Raw genomic sequence first — 20,811 nt, 5'->3', positions numbered from 1 at the left:
AAATCTCCCTTAGATCTAATTCAGTTTAGATGTTTTTAGGAGTCAAATGCTTAAGTGTTAATGAACTGATTTTGTAAGTTAATTTGGGATTATGACCCAATTCTCTTCATTCAATAGGTATGATGTATGATGATCAGTTGTAAATGTCCTTGGATGACCTTTGTTATTGAATGAATTTGAACCTTCGACAAAAAAAAAAGTAGGATCTACTTACTCCACAGTCAACCAAATGAGCTTTTTCCCGTCAATAATGGCGACCACTATAAATCCCAATGACTTAGACAGAGTTATTCTAATTCTACATCTTCACATACAATCAACACACGTTTATATATTTTACCGTTTATGGAAATTAACCAATCATTCATCTTCCAATATCTCTCTGCTCCTGCCCTTTTGCACTTTCAATGAAAATGAAAATCACTATGTTCTTCCTTCTCCCCTGTTTGTGACTGCAACAGACACACTCCACCAAACCACATATCTTTCAGTCGAGAAACCAAATGACTTCCTCTTATCATTCAGTGGTGACTTCTCTGCTAACTTCTTCCAAGTCGGAGGCAATGCTTTCTCCTTCTCTGTTTGGTTCACCCGCTCCAATCAACCAACCATCGTTTAGACCGCCAACCGGGACCAACCCGTCAACGGCAAAGGCTCAAAACTCTCCCTCATAAACAACGACAACATGGTTTTCACCGACGCCGAAAAAACCACAATATGGTCCACCACCACCTTCTCCTCCTTCCAATTGCAACTCAAGCTCATGAACAATGGAAACCTCGCCGTCACCACCGTACAAGGAAACACCACCGTCGTTTGGTAGAGCTTTGATTCTCATACCGACACCCTTCTTCCCGGTCAACCAGTAACAAAGAAAGCAAGCGTTGTTTCTTCAAGAAGCAGCACAAATTCCTCCTCTGGTTTATACAAACTCTACTTTGACAACGACAACGCTCTACGATTGCTCTTCAGAGGCCGAACCCTCTCCAGTGTTTCCTGGCCGGAGTCGTAGAAATTGACGGTCGACGCCTGTTGAAAGATTTTTATTTAACCACTTTTGAATCCTTCAAGATTTAATTGTAGTATAGCAAAGAGTTTTTATCGTCCTCAGGGAATTGGAAATACAACGACGTTCTTTAGTAAAACTACTAAAGCAATGAATTCAACAAAGTTTTTGATTGATTGTTTCGAAATACGTCGTAAATATAAAGGAAAACGATGATAACAACGGGTTTAAACAGATTGAGAAAACTGTTGGGATTGGGTTTCACACCTTAACCGTTATGAATCCTTTAATTCAACACATATGAATCATTCTATTCTTGATTCCATAACACCAGTTCTTATCTAACTCATTAATTCCTTACATGAGAAGATTAACGGTCCGCTCTCCTAATTACCAATGTCTCGCATAACTAACAAAGCGAAGCATGATTGATTTGGGTGTTTAACGACTAACAAACCTAACTCTATGTCTAGCAATTAGGATTATTAGATGATATAACCTAAATTCAATTCAAATATGTAGTTTTCACTCACACATCAAATCTCTAATCAAGTTCTAATTGATCAAGTTAAAACAAGCTTTAAGAACAAGATTATACCATTGAAATCAAGAGATAAATAGCTTCATATACATAAGAACTAAGTTAGATACATAGAGTCAAGGTACTACACCAAATCCCAACAAAGAAAAGCTTAGCTATCCATAGACATGGAAGCTAGATAAGCTTACAAGAGAAATAGGATGGAAGTGACGATCTGTGCCGACTTCGGCGTAGCTCCAGCTCAATGGAAGCTTACCCAAGCTCTAAGTTCCTTCCTTTTATGTTCTCTGTCGAATTCTCTCTCTAAAAAACCATTTATCTGTTCTTAAGATGAAGAAAATCCTTTTATAATGATATTTTCATCTGTGCATAGTGCTGGGCGGCCCATTATGGGCGCTGGGCGCCCAGTTACTTCAAGGTTGGGTTTCTTTAACCGCCATAAGTGCTGGGCGGCCACTGACAAGCGTTGGGCACCCTGATGATCCAAAAATTATCCAAGTCTAAAAAATATGTCTTTTTTCCTTGAGAACTTAAACCCTACATCATAATTTGAGAATATAATCAATCATAAAACACATTTGAGCTTAATTCTCAATCAATTAACAAATTCCAATCAAGATGAGGGGGACTAATAAGAATTTCTCATAAATCACTTAAGATAAGTGCCTAAAGTGTATATGAAAATTAGGAAAATATGACACTTATCAACGCCAGAAGATCCACCTACAACGTCACCAAAATCGTTGTCCTTGATTCTTTTGCCCGCTTCGTTTCTTCTTATGGGCTCCAATTCGTTTCTGTTGGGGTTGATTTCAATGTAAGTCCCACATTACTAATGAAGGAGAAATAATAGGTCAAGGAAAGCAATTGGAGAAGTCCTACATTGCTTAGATTAGTGAGGGGTGGGAGAGTCCAATGCTATATATATGGATCTCAGGCTCCTTATTTCAACACACCAAAAAGTACCAAAGCAGTAGCACCTAAAAATCGTTTGTTAATATTTGTGTTTTCTTTTTCTCTTATGCTTTTGTTTTAGAGTATTGTGAGATGTAGTTCAAATATTCACTTTGGAGAGTGTGAGTGTACTGGGGTCATAGGGTGGTTGAGAGTGAAGTCTATGTGTTGTAATAATTTTCACATAGTGTTTACTCTCTGGTTGTCGGTTTTGACAACGGCCATGGTTTTTTCTCTGATTTTGGAGTTTCCACGTTATATTCTTGTGTTGTTGATTGCTGTCCTGGTTTATTTTACTTCTTCAGCTGTGTTATTTTCTAACAGTGGTATCAGAGCTTCCGGTTCAATGGATATCATTTTGTGTGGTATTGCGAAGGTGTTGAAGAAGTGTGGTTTGCAGCTGCGATGATGGTGTGATGGAGGAGTTGATGCAATCATGATTACACAAGGCGTTCTGGGCATGAAATTGTCCAAGTGACACATATGCATTGGTTGATATAGATGCAAGGTGTGTGGTGATAGCGTGCGGGCATTGGTTGGCGTTGATGCAAGGTACATGGTTATGTCGATGACCGATGAATTTTCGGAGAAAACCAACATGGAAGTAATTTTCAGCAAGGTTTCGACATGTGAAAATTCTTCAAATGATTTAGTTCCAAGTGAAGAAAATTCTTGGGATGGTTAAGTTCCAAGTGTAGTGTACTCTTTATGGTGGAGTATGACAATTTAATTTTACGGTATATAGACAATGAGAATTATATTTGTCGGTGTAGAAAATGAAGATTAAAGACCATTACAATCAAGGTGGAGATTGTTGGGGTTGATTGAAATGTAAGTCTCACATTTCTAAGGAAGGAGAAAAAAAGGTCAAGGAAAGCTATTGGAGAAGTCCCACATTGCTTAGATTAGTGAGGGGGGCATGTGAAAATTCTTGGAATGGTTTAGTTCCAAGTGAAGAAAATTCTTGGGATGGTTAAGTTCCAAGTGTAGTGTACTCTTTATGGTGGAGTAAGATAATTTAGTTTTTCGGTATATAGACAATGAGAATTATGTTTGTCGGTGTAGACAATGAAGACTAAAGACCATTACAATTAAGGTGGAAATTGTTAGGGTTGATTGCAATGTAAGTCTCACATTGCTAATAGGTCAAGGAAAGCTATTGGTGAAGTCTCACATTGCTTATATTAGTGAGGGTTAGGAGAGTCCAATGCTATATATATGGATCTCAGACTTCTTGTTTCAACACACAAAAAAGTACCAAAGCAGTAGCACCTAAAAACCCTTTAAGTTAATATTTGTGTTTTCTTTTTCTCTTATGCTCTTGTTTTAGAGTATTGTGAGATGTAGTTCAAATATTCACTTTGGAGAGTGTGAGTGTACTGAAATTGGGTGGTTGATAATGAAGTCTATATGTTATAATAATTTTCACATAGTGTTTATTCTCTGGTTGTCGGTTTTGACAATGGCTATGGGTTTTCTCCGATTTTGAATTTTCCACGTTATATTCTTGTGTTGTTGATTGCGCTCTTAGTTTATTTTAATTCTTCAGCTGTATTATTTTCTAACAGTTTCCACATATTACAAAAACAAAGTATACATAATGCTCAAGATTGACCCTAATGGAAACTTACGTGTCTACAATTTCAGCAAGGAGCAGAAGATTTGGGAGGTGTCATTCCAAGCCATTCCTGAACCTTGCAGTGTTCATGGCCTCTGTGGAGATAACAACATGTGCATTCATGACCCTGTTTATGGCAGAATTTGCTATTGTTGGCAAGGTTTCAAGGTTAGGAACCAAAACGATTGGACGCAAGGGTGTGAACCAGATTTCATTCCTGCTAATCTCTCTTGCAATAATGGAGGGGTTGAGTCTTTCGGTTTCCTTCATCTTCCAAACATGGAACTTTACGGATATGACTTGAATGTGAAATGAGTCACAAGCTTGAAGCAATGTCTAGATCTTTACTTGGGACTTTGTGGTGCGTGTAAATGTGTCCAATTAAAATTCAATGAAGTTTCTACTTGTAATTGTTACGTGCAAACGTAGCTCGTGAACGGAAGAGATACTCCGAATATGGATGGAGAGTTCTATATGAAATTACCAAAATCGACTCTAGCTCGTGTTGAAACAAGCCAGCCCCTGAAGCATTCACCGATGAAGTGTTCATCTCAGCCTCTAAACAAGGTTTATCAAAAGACAAAACGAAATTCCACCTTGAGTTTCTTTGTTTGGTTCGCTTGTGGGATAGGGGGATTTGAAATTTCCACCACTTTCCTAGTGTGGTTCTTCTTGTTCAAAACCTAATATCAATGTTAAGTATGTCTTTAAACTCATACCAAATCATTCACTTATGATCTCGCACAATTATGTCATCGTTACATCTTTCGTCTCATAGATAGGCCAGTCCATCTTAATGAGGAAGTCATCACGATCTCTGATTCATGAAAATATCACAATAATGAGGCCAATCCTTTATCTCATTTCCCTTGTTTATCCGCACACTTAATTCAGTTGATTTCCATGAAGGAACACTATCATCTGACATATTTCCCTTATATATGCGTCAAATGAACAACTCAGACTTCTTCTGATTCCTTAGTTTTAAGGATCTTTATTCCTATTTTGTGATATGGTATTTATCATATCATAAAATTGTAGGTCGGTCAAGTTAGTTCATAAACTAAGAATTTAGGTAAAATGATTGCTCATTCACTCAAGTATACGTCACATTAGTCTTTGACCTCTTCCATTATCAAATGTGCTTATGTGATCATTAACATGCTTATTTGATTGTTATCCTCTTTCCCTTTATTCTCTCATCTACCTGCCTCATCTTATTCCCCTATCTTCTTCTCTCTCCCCCATCCCACATCTTTTCATCTTTGTAGAAATCCTTGTAGACCTCTTTTCATCTATCTAGAAATCCTTGTAGTCAACTTGTCCCACCTCCGTTATCTTTGTCTTCCCTTTTCACCAATATCTCTCCATTATTCCAGCAAAATCTAGCCATTAATTGTATATTTAAAGCCTAAAATTGGTTATGTTCTATTTTAATTCTATGAATTAGGTTAAGTTTTGGAAAAATGCACAGCTTTGAGTCCCAAAATTCCTACGAGTGAAGATGTCCTATCATGTTGGGTAAAACTCCCTCACAAAGGCTCGCTTTGTCCCTTGAGTTGATAAGGGTTTTAGGTGTTGTATCACAGGAATAATTAATTAATTTGGCATAGCATTAAGATGATTTGGTAAGGGGGTTATAGTAGGCCTTATTAATTGGGGAGTTACAATCTGGCCTATAACATTTTGCATGCCTTTCTTGGTCATGGCCTTTTGCTAAGGACGATGAGGGAAGTCTAACGCCTCATTTAGTGCGGGTTTAGGGATTCTAAATTCAGGAAGTACACGACCCTGCAAGTCTTAAGCGTTTAACTTAACTGACTTGAAGTCGAACCCTTCCTTCAGTTCGGGTTTGTAAATTCCTAACTCAAAAGAAGTACACAACACTCAAAGTCCTAATCCAGTTTGAGGATTCTAAACTCGAGAGCTACGCATTATCATAGAAAAGCAATTGGCCCATTATAAAATGGAATTTGTATTTTGTGAAGAGGGGCATTCCTATAGGGCCCTAGAGCATCTCAATTTATGTAAGAGGAGTGATGAGAGGAAGGCATGAGAGGGAAAACGAAGATGGGCTAAACCAATGAAAGCTTTCAAAATCATTTACTTTGTTTGTTAATCCATTTGATGCATATATTGCATTTTTAATAGAGATTGACTAAAAAAAAATTATTCGCAAAAATTAAGATTCGAAGTTCGAACCTCAAACTACTTACTAATGAACAAAGTGTTAAGTCAGTCCGGTAGAATAACTGAAGGGGAAGGAGCTGGGGACATATGAGTTGAGTAAGAGAGGTCTAAGGATCGATTCCTGACAGATGCAATTTATCTTTCCGATGTAAAAAAAATGTTAAACCAAATGCCTGAATCAATGTTGGTTATATGATCACATTTGATAGCATACCGCTGTTTATAAAATGATCGTGTGAGGGACCGACATGAAAGACCTTTAATCTTTAGGGAAAATTCAACCCCTTTCTGAAATTTTGAAGTCCATTTGTATCAGATAAAAATTAATATTTTTCTCAATGAGATATTGAAGCAACAAAAGAAAAACAAAAACGGCTTCACCTCTACAATTCATACTCAACTCCTCATCTATCTCTCCCTAAATCTCCCTATCCAACCTAAGCACATATTCTTCAATATAGTAAACCAATTTTGCTCTACCTACCTAAGCACATATTCTTCAATATAGTAAACCATTTTGCTCTACCTCACGCATATAATTCTTCACTTCTATTCGAATCATCTCTTGCATAAAGACCAATAACTCCGCACTGAGCCGCTCACAACCTTTACAGTTGCCTAGGGAAGGTTGAATATCCCGGGTTGGGCCGCAATTGAACCCATGATTTGGACCGGATCCGTTGCATAAGTCGTATCCAGGCAGGGATAAACTGAGTGATGTTATCGGATCAGTTGTAGGTGCTCGAGTCGGAGGCGGAGCCAAAATGGGCATGGGCATCCTAGAATCGCTCAAATCGGATCTGGATGGGCTACCCTTATTCCAGGAAAGGGTGTCGCTGGTGGATCGCTTGAGAGGCGGGTAGTGATAGTGCTCGGTGGTGGAACATTTCCTCTTAAGAGGGGAATTCCAGTGATTCTTGATAGCGTTGTCGGTGCGGCCGTTTAGTAGCCGCGAGATGGCTGCCCACTTATTCCCGAATTCCGCATGAGCTTTAATAATCGCTTCATCCTCCTCCGGCGTGAAAGGCCTCCGCTCCACCTCCGGTGACAGCTGGTTGCACCACCGCAGCCGGCAAGACTTTCCAGATCGACCCGGAATCGATTTGCTGATAATGGACCAGTCTCTGGCGCCGTGGGTCTGAATCAACCTCTTCAACGTTTCATCCTCTTCAGGATTCCATGGACCTCTTACTCTATCCATGCCTTAATCTCATTCAGAACAAAAAAGGGTGATGAACTAGAGCTTGTTGTGAGAAACTGAGTGAGATAGAACTTAGAAGAAGAACAGAGAGAGCGAGATATTTATACTGTGCGAAACGTAACTGCGAAAGTGATAAGGATGACTTGTTGAACCGGTGACAACGGTTGTGGTTTGTTTGGGATATTTGCAGTTACTAGTAGTATACAGCTGTCAAACTGACACATGTCAAATGAGAGTCTCTCAGTCTTCCACGTAAATTTTTCATTCCCATTATTGAAAATGCGGTTGTTTTTTTATTGTTCGGTTTTGGTCATCCCACTGAAATACACAAAGTAACGTACGAACCACTCTTCTGCCAACCCTAATTTTGTTTGGGACAAAATCCTCTTTGGAAATGTGCTACTACTTGATAACCAATGGGCTAATAAATATCTTGATTTGACTATTTGACTATGACATTCATCATTCAAATTTCTGTTGTTACCCGTATATTTAAAGTTTAAACTTTAAACAGAAAGCATAGGGGAATTTAATGTTGTCAATCATACCACAAAAAGTCAAAAATAATTAATGTACATTAATTTTTTTGGTTACAAATGTACATTAATTTTAAGACATGTTTTGTAGTAGTATTAATTATCAAATGATTTTATGAAACTTTCAAAAAATGAAGATATATTGCTAAATAAAACATGCACATAACGTGGAAACTTAATCTAGAGTCAAACAAAAGTTTAAAATTTGAAATACAAAAGGTATTAATTAACTTATAAGTACTCCCTCCGATCCTATTTATAAGCATGAAAGAGAAGAAAAATCTTGGTCCTTTTTGTAAGAACCAAATGAAAGTTTGAGCTATATTAATTAATTTTTTCTAATGATGCCCTTATTAATTCTAACTTGTAAAATGTGTCTCATTAATTATTCTCTCTCTCTTTTCCACTTTCCAACACTAATAACAAAGGGTAATTTTGGAAGTTCATTTTAATTTAAGACAAATTTAATGCATTTTATCTAGTTTAACTACATTTCTTAAACTATGTGAATTTTTTTTTGTTGCTTATAAATAGGACCGGAGGGAGTAACTTATAAGTAGGGGTGGGAATAGGCCAGGCCGTTCGTAGAGGCCTATGGCCTAGCCTACCACAGGCCCAGGCCAGGCCAGACCAAAATGGTAAATAGGCAAGGCTTAGGCTTTTTGAAAAGCCTATTTAGTTAAAAAGGTCAGGCTCAGGCCATTCAACAAGCCTTGTAAGCCTTACAGGCTAGCCTATTTAAGTAAATATGATTAGTATTTTTTTGGTAAATTGTAAATATGATAAGTATAAATATATTTTACCCTTGATGATGTCTATATATTAGAAATTTATTATAATATCTTGATATTATATACTTATTGAGATTTTTATATATTTAAGCAAATTGACTTATATAACGAGTCAAAGTTATAAGTCTTTTTAAAAATGAAGTGTGATTTTAAATTGGCTCTCCAACTCTAAGAAACCAACATAATCTCGTTTAGTTTCTTCACTACTTATTAGCTAATAATATTATAAGTCTGATCGTTGAAAGATTATTTTAGTATAATTTAACCCGTTAGCTTATAAGTTTGATAGCTTCTTTACAGATAAATTTGTTAACAAACGTAAAACTGTTGTTGTGAAACGGGCCTTTAAACAGGCTACCAGGCCAAGCCAGGCTTTCGGAAGGCTCAGGCCAGGCTCGAAAAAAAGCCTTTGATAGGCCATAGGCCAGGCTCAGGCCTTAAGATTTTTAAATAGGCTAGGCCTATTTAAGCAAAGCCTACCTAGGCCCAGCCTATTCCCACCCCTACTTATAAGTATATAGTTTTTTGAATGTGGTTTATTTTGTATTTCTATTTTGAATTTTTGTTATAAATTAAATATTAAAATTTTGAATCAAAAAATAATAATTTTTTAAATAGCATTCTAATTTTGAATTGTTTGTTATGAGATGATATTAGTGAAATTTTGAATTTTGAATTTTTAATAATTTATACTTGACAAAGGAAAATCTCATAACCTAATTGCGAAAAAAATCTCATAACTAAAGCTGTCTTTTTAATTTAAAATATAGTTTCCTCGTTTTATATAGTCAATAAAAAACTTCAACATTTGGTCCAAAAATTGAATTATTACTAGAGAATTTTAACATTCACCATATTTTATTTTGAGACAAGTTCAAAACTTCAAATGTTACTTTAAATTTCTGGTATCATTTCGAATTTCAAACTAATTCCTATTTTATTTTAAATCATAACAGATTCAAATATACTTTATTGCAGAAAGTCCCAATTTTCTTAATTCAAACGGTATTTTGAACTGTATGCAATAAATGTTAATATTTAAATTTTGAATCAACTTTATGAAATAGCATTCTAATTTTGATTTGTTTGAGATAATTTAAAAAAAATACTATTATAATTTTTTGTATGATATCATTTTAATTTTCAAATTAAATCTAAATTTAATTTTAAATTATATACCATATTCAAAAATATCATTAGATATATGGTTTTGGCTGAACGCCAATCAACACACATTTTAGTGATAGTTTTCAACTATCGCTAATGTTTGCCGCTGGTTAAACACTATCACAAGTGTATATCTACCAAACATATTTTATCAAAAATGATCATTAGACATATAATTTTAGTTTAGCATAAGTTGATACATGATTTTGTAATAGTTTTTATCCCTAACGTTTACTAATTCCATAATTTTAGTCCCCCACTTAATTTAATTACACAAATGGTCCCTGACTTTGCTGCTCGTCTGCAATTTTGGTCCTGTCGTTTATTGGTTAACGGAGGAGGCTTACGTGGATGTCCATCTGGAGAGAGAAAGAAGGACTGAAGTGAGAGAGAAACACGTGAGTTGCACATGAGACATCTTCTACCCTCTTCCTCCTTAAAAAACAGAGCACCGCGAGAAAGATGTTTTGAAGCTTGAGATTGAGCGAAAAGGGAAGAGATAAAGAACGAACGAGTCCCTAAAGACGAGGAAGAAGGTTGAATCAGTTGCTGGTCTCTTTCTCTCTCCAATTCAACTTCCACATCAGCTAAGTGATCATCCACGTAAATCTCCTCCATTAACAAACAAACGGTAGGACCAACATTGCAGACTGCCAGCAAAGTCAGGGACCATCTGTGTAATTAAATTTGGTGGGGGACTAAAATTGTGGAATTGATAAACGTCAGGGACCAAAGTTGCAATTAAGCCTAGTTTTTATCCATTGTTTACCGCGGTTCACAAAAATGTATTACTATTGAATGCTATAAAAAATAGAATATCCATATACTATCGGCAAAGGCTACGGTGCATCACCGGCACATGTGGTGTATGGGTGCATGAGCGAGTTGACCGGTTACCACCGGTAAAAAAAAGTTTTATTAATAAAAAAATACATATGTAATATTTGCAAAACGGCAAAACGGGGTTTTTAAAAGAAACCGGGTCCGTTAGGGTTGACTTAAAAAATTGCATAAGTTGCTTTCCCTCAGCTTGTGCCTTGTAGTTTCTCTTTCCTGTGGCACGCACATTTCATCCGATCTGAGCTCCATCATTCGATCTGAGCTTCATCTTCTATCTCTAGGCATTTGAGCTTCGTCCACTATCTCCAGGGTACATCCTCATCGTATTTCATTTTCAATTTTGCCTACATTTATCGGTTTCTCCATTTATTTGTTTGATTTACTTGAATCGATTGTTGATTTTGATCCTCATCTCGTTCGAGCTTCCAGGTTTATTGATTTGGAATGGCAAACTCAACCGAGATCAGCTATGGTGGCACGGGATGCTTGAATGGAAACAGTGAACAGAGTGGGTCGTTGAAAGATGCTGATAAAATGTCAGAGGTAATTAACATATTGATCCATGAAAAAATTGCAGGTGTCATATGGCTATAGATAGAAATGGGTGCCATAGATATGCATGTATGTTTGTCTTATCTTTTATAATTTTGTTTGTCTTAGGATTTGGATGAGTTGAATGTGGAAGATAAAAATGGAGAAGAGTGTAGTGTGGACTTTGAGTATGAAGAGGAAACCCATGTTGATGGTACTGATGCAACAATAGATATCAACAATGAAGATGACATCCTAATGATTGATCTTAAGAATTTATGTCCTGAAAAAGTCTCAATGCTGAGCTTTATTAGCTTGGATGTATGGAAGGGTGAATGGGTTCTCAGTTCGTAGAAGCAGTATTCTGCGGAGCAAAACAAGTCATGAAGTATTGTAGCAGACCTTTGTGTGCTCTAGGGAAGGTAAACGTCGACTCAGCTGCTTAAACATGGAAGACCGAAAGCGACGGGCAAAAAATGAGACAAGGCTAGGATGTGAAGCCAAGTTCAGAGTCCACATCCATATTGTTACTCGACGTTGGTATGTGACTATTTTTGCATTTGCACATAATCATGAACTTTTGGATGGACTATCTTGTGGAATGTTGCCTGCTTATAGGAAAATGAATGAGTCTGATGTTGTGCAAATGAATAACATGAGGATGGCTGGTATAGGTGCACATGATATTTTTAGTTCCTTTGCAATGCAGTCAGGTGGTTATGAGAATGTTGGTTTTAGACAGAAAGCCATTTATAATCAAGTAGGAAAACAGAGGGCAGAACATGAATCTGATGGTGTGGCCGCATTGAAGTACTTGAAACAATTACAAATATCTGACCCCGAGCTTTTTTTTCGGTACAAAGAGAATAGTGAAGGTAAATTGGAGCACCTGTTTTGGAGTGATGGAATGAGCCAAATTGATTACAAGGCATTTGGTGATGTGGTTGCTTTTGATGCCACGTACGGTAAAAACAAGTATAGGTGTCCTTGTAAGATCAAGTTTTGATCTAGTAGTACAACTCATGTTTTGACGATTACAAGTTAACCTTTTGATATGAACAATTGTGGTACTCTAACGTGTTTTTCTGAGTGTGCTATTTACAGGCTCTGACCTTAACTTAATTTCACACAAATCAGAAGCACTGTGTATAAAGAGTAACCCAAGCAACGCTTTCGCATTCACCATGTTCAGTATGAACAGTGGAAAAGCTTCAGAAGTTCTGAAGCTATACAAACTCTGATGTGGACTCAGTCGCTAGAAGCTCTGAAGATCCAGAAGTTCTGACAACCAAGAAACACTGAAGGTTCAGATGTTCTGATGGTGTAGAAGACTCTGAAGATCCAGAAGCTGAATAGTGGAAACTCTGAAGTCCAGAAGCAAGAAACTCTGAAGGCCAGTTCTTCCCTCTGAGTTCAGAATCAGAAGATACAATGGTCAGAGGTTCTGTGCTTTCCCTCTGACTCTGATCAACCGGCTTCACAAGTTCCAATATGAAGTATTCCTCTGATCAGAAGTCTCCTAGGTTAAAAGGTCAAGTCGCTATCCAAGTACAAAAGCAAGTGTACCTTCCTGACGACCTACCTAACGTTCTCAGCCACAGCAGAAGCTGGATTTTCCAGAACTGCCCTCCAACGGTAGCATTTCCCATGCAACGCTCAACCCTAATCCTTGGAGTATATATAGAGGCTGAAGATTGAAAGAAGCGGCTAAGAAACTAAGTTGAAGCAATACACGCGCAAGACATATTCAAAATATTCTAAGCCTTCTTTCATCTGAAATTCATTGTGTTTACTATTAGCTTTTTAGAAGCAATTTCTTTGTAAACAAGAACTTCATATACAGTTGTATAGTTTGCCTTTAGGAGATCAAGGTTGATCGGATCCTAGAGAAGACTAAGAGAGTGAATCTTAGTGAGAGCTAAGTCAGTGTATTGTTAGTCACTTGTAGGTTTCAAGTGCAGTTGTAACAATTATCTGATTAGTGGATTGCCTTCATTCTAAGAAGGAAGAAATCACCTTAACGGGTGGACTGGATTAGCTTGAGGGATTTATCAAGTGAACCAGGATAAAATACTTGTGTGCTTTTCTATCTCTTATCTTTAGCACTTAAGTTCTCGAAAGATTTGTCAAAATCTTTAAGGTGGTAGTTTTGTACTGAAAACGTTATTCAAACCCCCCCCTTTCTACCGTTTTTCATACCTTCAATTGGTATCAGAGCGCAAGTTCTGATTACCACACCTAACAGTGTTCAGTGATCCGGGCCGGTGTGAAAAACAATGGCTGCCACCACCAGTGAAACTCAAAGAGATGGTTACAACGCAAAGCCTCCTATGTTCGATGGTCAAAGGTTCGAATATTGGAAAGATAGACTGGAAAGTTTCTTTCTGGGTTTCGATGCAGATCTCTGGGATATTATTGTGGATGGCTACGAGCGTCCAGTTGATGCAGATGGCAAGAAGATCCCAAGGTCAGAGATGACTGCAGATCAAAAGAAGCTGTACTCACAACATCACAAAGCAAGAGCAATTCTTCTATGTGCTATTTCCTATGAGGAGTACCAGAAGATTACAGATCGTGAGTTTGCTAAAGGCATTTTTGATTCTCTGAAGATGTCTCATGAAGGAAACAAGAAAGTCAAAGAATCAAAGGCATTGTCTTTGATCCAAAAGTATGAATCCTTCATCATGGAGCCAAATGAGTCCATTGAAGAAATGTTCTCCAGATTTCAACTGCTTGTAGCTGGCATACGTCCTCTCAACAAGAGCTACACAACAAAAGATCATGTCATAAGGGTCATCAGGTGTCTTCCTGAAAGTTGGATGCCTTTGGTGACCTCAATAGAGCTCACAAGAGACGTTGAGAATATGAGTTTAGAAGAACTCATTAGCATTTTGAAATGCCATGAGCTGAAGCGCTCAGAGATGCAAGATCTGAGGAAAAAGTCCATAGCCTTGAAATCCAAATCTGAAAAGGCTAAGGTTGAGAAGTCAAAGGCTCTTCAAGCTGAAGAAGAAGAATCTGAAGAAGCATCAGAAGATTCTGATGAAGATGAGCTGACTCTGATCTCCAAGAGACTCAACCGCATCTGGAAGCACAGGCAGAGCAAGTTCAAAGGCTCTGGAAAGGCAAGAGGAAAGTCTGAATCCTCAGGTCAGAAGAAGTCATCAATCAAGGAAGTCACTTGCTTTGAGTGCAAAGAATCAGGGCACTACAAAAGTGACTGTCCAAAATTGAAGAAGGACAAGAAGCCAAAGAAGCACTTCAAGACCAAGAAGAGTCTGATGGTGACATTCGATGAATCAGAGTCAGAGGATGTTGACTCTGATGGTGAAGTCCAAGGACTCATGGCCATTGTCAAAGACAAAGGAGAAGAGTCAAAGGAAGCTGTTGACTCTGACTCAGAATCAGAAGGAGATCCAGACTCTGACGATGAAAATGAGGTATTTGCTTCCTTCTCTACCTCTGAACTGAAACATGCTTTGTCTGATATCATGGATAAGTATAACTCCTTGTTGTCTAAACATAAGAAGCTGAAAAAGAACTTATCTGCTGTTTCTAAAACTCCTTCTGAACATGAGAAAATCATATCTGATTTGAAAAATGATAACCATGCTTTAATTAATTCTAACTCTGTGCTTAAGAATCAAATTGCTAAGTTAGAAGAAGTTATTGCCTGCGATGCCTCTGATAGTAAGCATGAATCTAAGTATGAAAAATCTTTTCAAAGATTCCTGGCTAAAAGCGTAGATAGAAGCTTAATGGCTTCAATGATCTATGGTGTAAGCAGAAATGGAATGCATGGCATTGGCTATTCTAAACCAATTAGAAATGAGCCTTCTGTGTCTAAAGCTAAATCTTTATATGAATGCTTTGTTCCCTCTGGTACCATATTGCCTGATCCTGTACCTGCTAAAGTTGCTAAACATCCTCTTAAAAAGGGATCTTTCTCTATGACCAAATATCATGCAAGTATTCCTTTAAAATATTATGTTGAGACACCCAAGGTGATCAGAACCTCTGGGGTAACTAACAAAAGAGGACCCAGAAAGTGGGTACCTAAGGACAAGATTATCTATGTTGCAGATATCCTTGATAGCTCCACTGAAACACCAATCATGGTATCTGGACAGTGGATGCTCGCGTCACATGACGGGAGAAAAGCGTATGTTCCGAGAGCTGAAACTTAAGCCTGGAGGCGAAGTTGGCTTCGGAGGAAATGAAAAGGGTAAAATTATTGGTACTGGTACTATTTGTGTAGATAGTAGTCCATGCATTGATAATGTTTTATTGGTAGACGGCTTAACACATAACTTATTGTCTATAAGTCAATTAGCTGACAAGGGTTATGATGTTATATTCAATCAAAAGTCCTGCCGGGCTGTAAGTCAGATCGATGGCTCTGTTCTGTTTAACAGCAAGAGGAAGAACAACATTTATAAGATCAGATTATCTGAGTTGGAGGCTCAGAATGTGAAGTGCCTTCTGTCTGTTAATGAAGAGCAGTGGGTATGGCATAGACGGTTAGGGCATGCCAGTATGAGAAAGATTTCTCAGCTGAGCAAGCTAAACCTTGTCAGGGGCTTACCCAATCTGAAGTTCGCTTCAGACGCTCTTTGTGAAGCATGTCAGAAAGGCAAATTCACAAAAGTCCCTTTCAAGGCAAAGAATGTTGTCTCTACCTCAAGGCCGTTAGAACTTCTGCATATCGACCTGTTTGGACCAGTGAAAACTGAGTCTATAGGTGGCAAGAGATATGGGATGGTTATCGTTGATGACTATAGCCGCTGGATATGGGTAAAGTTTCTAACCCGCAAGGATGAGTCTCATGCTGTGTTCTCTACCTTCATTGCTCAAGTGCAAAACGAGAAGGCATGTAGAATTGTGCGTGTCAGGAGTGACCATGGTGGAGAGTTTGAGAATGACAAGTTTGAGAGTCTGTTTGATTCCTATGGAATTGCACATGATTTCTCTTGTCCCAGAACTCCTCAACAAAATGGTGTTGTTGAGAGGAAGAACAGAACTCTTCAGGAGATGGCTAGAACCATGCTCCAAGAAACTGGCATGGCTAAGCACTTTTGGGCAGAGGCAGTAAATACAACATGTTACATTCAGAATAGAATCTCTGTGAGACCAATTCTGAATAAGACTCCTTATGAATTGTGGAAGAACATAAAACCCAACATTTCTTATTTTCATCCTTTTGGCTGTGTTTGTTATGTTCTCAATACTAAGGATAGATTGCATAAATTTGATGCTAAGTCTTCTAAGTGTCTATTACTTGGTTACTCTGATAGATCTAAAGGTTTTAGATTTTATAATACTGATGCTAAGACTATTGAAGAATCTATTCATGTTAGATTTGATGATAAGCTTGACTCTGACCAGTCAAAGCTAGTTGAAAAGTTTGCAGATTTAAGCATTAATGTTTCTGACAAAGGCAAAGCTCCAGAGGAAGTTGAGCCAGAGGAAGATGAACCAGAGGAAGAAGCTGGTCCCTCTAACTCACAAACTCTGAAGAAGAGCAGAATCACTGCAGCTCATCCTAAGGAATTGATTCTGGGCAACAAAGATGAACCAGTCAGAACCAGATCTGCCTTCAGACCCTCTGAAGAGACCTTGCTGAGTCTGAAAGGATTGGTGTCCTTAATTGAACCCAAGTCCATAGATGAAGCTCTTCAGGACAAGGATTGGATTCTGGCCATGGAAGAAGAATTGAATCAATTCTCCAAGAACGATGTTTGGAGCTTAGTGAAGAAGCCTGAGAATGTCCATGTTATTGGAACGAAATGGGTATTCAGAAACAAGCTAAATGAGAAAGGAGATGTAGTCAGAAACAAGGCAAGGCTAGTTGCTCAAGGCTACAGCCAGCAGGAAGGAATAGACTACACTGAAACATTTGCTCCAGTAGCAAGACTGGAGGCAATCTGACTATTGATTTCTTTCTCAGTAAATCACAACATAGTTCTACATCAGATGGACGTAAAGAGTGCCTTCCTAAATGGTTATATCTCAGAGGAAGTCTATGTTCATCAACCCCCAGGTTTTGAAGATGAAAAGAAACCAGACCATGTGTTCAAATTGAAGAAATCACTCTACGGTCTGAAGCAAGCTCCCAGAGCATGGTATGAGAGACTTAGCTCATTCCTTCTGGAGAATGAGTTTGTAAGGGGTAAAGTAGATACAACTCTCTTTTGCAAGACTTATAAAGATGATATCTTAATTGTGCAAATTTATGTTGATGATATTATATTTGGTTCTGCTAATCAATCTCTATGCAAAGAATTTTCTGAGATGATGCAGACTGAATTTGAGATGAGTATGATGGGAGAATTAAAGTACTTTCTGGGAATACAAGTTGATCAAACACCAGAAGGAACTTATATCCATCAAAGCAAGTACACTAAAGAACTTCTGAAGAAGTTCAATATGCTGGAATCTACAGTGGCCAAGACTCCAATGCATCCAACATGCATTCTGGAAAAAGGAGATATAAGTGGTAAAGTATGTCAGAAGCTCTATCGTGGCATGATAGGTTCACTTCTATACTTAACTGCATCTAGGCCAGACATATTATTTAGTGTTCATTTATGTGCTCGTTTCCAATCAGATCCAAGGGAAACCCACTTAACTGCTGTTAAGAGGATCCTAAGGTATCTGAAAGGCTCCACTAACCTTGGCTTGATGTATAAGAAAACATCAGAGTATAAGCTTTCAGGTTATTGTGATGCTGATTATGCTGGAGATAGAACAGAGAGAAAAAGTACTTCTGGAAATTGTCAATTTCTGGGAAGCAATCTAGTCTCATGGGCAAGCAAGAGGCAATCAACCATTGCACTATCAACTGCAGAGGCAGAATATATCTCAGCAGCAATATGCAGCACACAGATGCTCTGGATGAAACATCAGCTGGAGGATTATCAGATCCTTGAGAGCAATATCCCAATTTATTGTGATAACACTGCTGCAATCTCGTTGAGCAAGAATCCTATCTTGCATTCAAGGGCAAAGCACATTGAGGTAAAGTATCACTTCATTAGAGATTATGTGCAGAAGGGCGTACTTCTTCTGAAGTTTGTTGATACTGACCATCAATGGGCAGATATCTTTACAAAGCCCTTAGCTGAAGATAGATTTAATTTTATTCTGAAAAATCTAAACATGGACTTTTGTCCAGAGTGAAGATGGATCAGAACCTCTGACTATGATACTTCTTGATCAGAAGATGTCTAGTCTAGAAGGTAACTCAATCAGAGTGTGTGTGCCCACTGGTACTGACTCTGAAGCTGAGACAACAACACGTGCGTCAGATTTCTGATGCATAGTTCCTTGTGCCCGTGTGACAGTCTGTTATGATTGCGTGTAGATATGCTTATCTCCTGTGTGTGATTGTGTATTTTACTGTTACTATCTATCTTTAATTTTCAACCGTTGATTTTAAAGTGCTTTTTAAATCAACAACGGTTATTTGATAAAACCACTATCCACACACGTTCTCTTCACTTCCGGTTTTCACTCTTGCACTCTTGCTTTTCAAAACCGCCTCCTTCTCAATTTCTCTCTCGATCTCTCCTCATCCTTCCAACTTCATCTTCTACCTCAAACCTTCAACCTCTTCAAAATGGTGAGACAAACCAGAAGATCTACTGCAGATGCACCTCAGTTCCCTCACATGGAAGTCGGTTTGGCAACGGGTCAAAGGGGCTCTGAGAACCCGGCACAAGAACAAGTTCAAGCTCAAGCGCAGGTTGTTCCTCTTGCAGAACGGGGCTGTGCCGTTCACTGTGTATTTCCTCCTGAGGAACTCCAAGTCCTGGCAGAATGGAGATTCAACCTCGACAACTTGGCTGCAAATGGGTTTGATCTTCGTCCTGAAGTCCAAGCTCAAGGTTGGGGAAACTACTTCAATCGCCTTCGAGGACCGGTGTACGAGAAGCTGGTAAAGGAATTCTGGAAGCACGCCGACTGTGATGACACTCAGGTGGTCTCTTACATACTGGGTAGGAAGATCATCATCACGGAGAAGTCATTCGTGAATCTGCTAGGTGCAGAAACTGCTCATGGGTATCGATTCTCACTGACGGAATCGAAGCTGAAATCCAGAACCAAGGACATCGTCAACAAGGCCCTGTACACAACTTTCAAACCGGGCAAGACGAGTTATAAGGTGATGGATCTTCACCCCAAACTGAGAATCTGGCACAAGATCCTGCTCAACTGCATCAATCAACGACCAAAGGGCAGTTCTCCAGACTACATCAACTTCAACCAGAAGGCGATGCTGTTCTTCATTCAAGACAAGGAGAAGATCTGCCTTCCCTACTTCCTGTTCTCCTATTTGAAGGAATGCATCCGGAAGTCTCGCACCACCGCCTCCATCAAGTCTGCCATCAAATATATCCCTTTTGGGAGGCTGCTCTCAGACTTTCTCATTGAAAGCAACTTGGTGCGAGATTTGATCAATGCAGGTTGCACAGAGGACTTGAGCACAATTGTCAGTGATGTCTTCACTGCCAACTCTCTGAAGAAAATGGGCTTAATCCAGAAGAAGATTGCTCCTGCTCATGAAGACACATCTTCTGAGATCAGAGGAAGAAGAATGCCTCTGAATGACTACCCTCTGTGGACTCAAGCAGACCATCCTGAAGCCATCAGATGCTATGTTGAAGACCTCAGGGCTCAAGGATTCGAGATTGACCTTGATGAGTTTGTCAGCAAACTTCCACCAGCACCAGAGTTTCCTTCTCCTCCCAAGAAGAAAACCAAGAGGAAGATGGTTCTGGAAGAATCCTCAGAGGAATCTGATGTCCCTCTGGTCAAGAAACCCAAGAGCAAGCCTGCTGATGATGATGGTGATGATAGTGAGGATGGTCCTCCAAAGAATAAGCAGAAGAAGGTCAGAATTGTGGTGAAGCCTACTCGGGTGGAACCAGCTGCTGCAGAGGTCAGAAGGACTGAAGCTCCTGCCAGAGTGACTCGTTCATCAGCACATTCAAGTAAGCCTGCACTTGCTTCTGATGATGATTTGAATTTATTTGATGCACTTCCAATTTCTGCCTTACTCCAACACTGTTCAAATCCCCTCCCTCCTATTCCTGAATCCCAGCCAGCCGCACAAACCACCACTCCACCTCATTCCCCAAGATCTTCCTTCTTTCAACCTTCTCCTACTGAAGCACCTCTCTGGAATTTGCTTCAGAACCAACCCTCTAGGTCAGAAGATCCAACCTCTCTCCTTACCATTCCATATGACCCATTACTTTCTGAACCACTCATCCAAAACCAACCAGAACCCAAACCAACAGAACCACAACCCAGAACGTCTGATCCCTCTGCTCCCAGAGCATCAGCACGTCCTGCTGCCAGAACCACGGATACAGACTCTTCAACCTTCACCCCTGTATCCTTCCCCATCAATGTCGTTGACTCTCCTCCCTCC

General features: G+C 38.9%; 2 protein-coding genes and 1 pseudogene across 2 annotated transcripts; 2 read left to right on the top strand and 1 right to left on the bottom strand.

Annotated features, from left to right (window-relative positions):
• Positions 1-250: 250 nt before the first annotated feature.
• On the top strand, positions 251-4,806 carry LOC130748823 (putative receptor protein kinase ZmPK1; annotated as a pseudogene).
• Positions 4,807-6,483: 1,677 nt separating this feature from the next.
• LOC130732131 (transcription factor MYB44-like) lies at positions 6,484-7,623 on the bottom strand. The gene has a single exon (XM_057584242.1). The coding sequence runs from the start codon at positions 7,508-7,510 to the stop codon at positions 6,809-6,811; it is 702 nt and encodes a 233-aa protein (XP_057440225.1). The 5' UTR covers positions 7,511-7,623; the 3' UTR covers positions 6,484-6,808.
• Positions 7,624-11,823: 4,200 nt separating this feature from the next.
• LOC130748804 (protein FAR1-RELATED SEQUENCE 5-like) lies at positions 11,824-12,381 on the top strand. Its single transcript, XM_057602050.1, has one exon. The coding sequence runs from the start codon at positions 11,824-11,826 to the stop codon at positions 12,379-12,381; it is 558 nt and encodes a 185-aa protein (XP_057458033.1).
• The last annotated feature ends 8,430 nt before the right edge of the window (positions 12,382-20,811 follow it).

The sequence above is a fragment of the Lotus japonicus genome, chromosome 1 (assembly GCF_012489685.1).
Source record: "Lotus japonicus ecotype B-129 chromosome 1, LjGifu_v1.2".
Classification (NCBI taxonomy): Eukaryota; Viridiplantae; Streptophyta; class Magnoliopsida; order Fabales; family Fabaceae; genus Lotus; species Lotus japonicus.
The sequence above is the reverse complement of the archived record's forward strand: the minus strand, read 5'-3'. Positions and strand labels throughout refer to the sequence as shown.

What these genes read in the sequence shown, in the direction of transcription:
- LOC130732131 (XM_057584242.1), bottom strand. Translation starts at nt 7,510, where the DNA reads ATGGATAGAGTAAGAGGTCCATGGAATCCTGAAGAGGATGAAACGTTG.
- LOC130748804 (XM_057602050.1), top strand. Translation starts at nt 11,824, where the DNA reads ATGGAAGACCGAAAGCGACGGGCAAAAAATGAGACAAGGCTAGGATGT.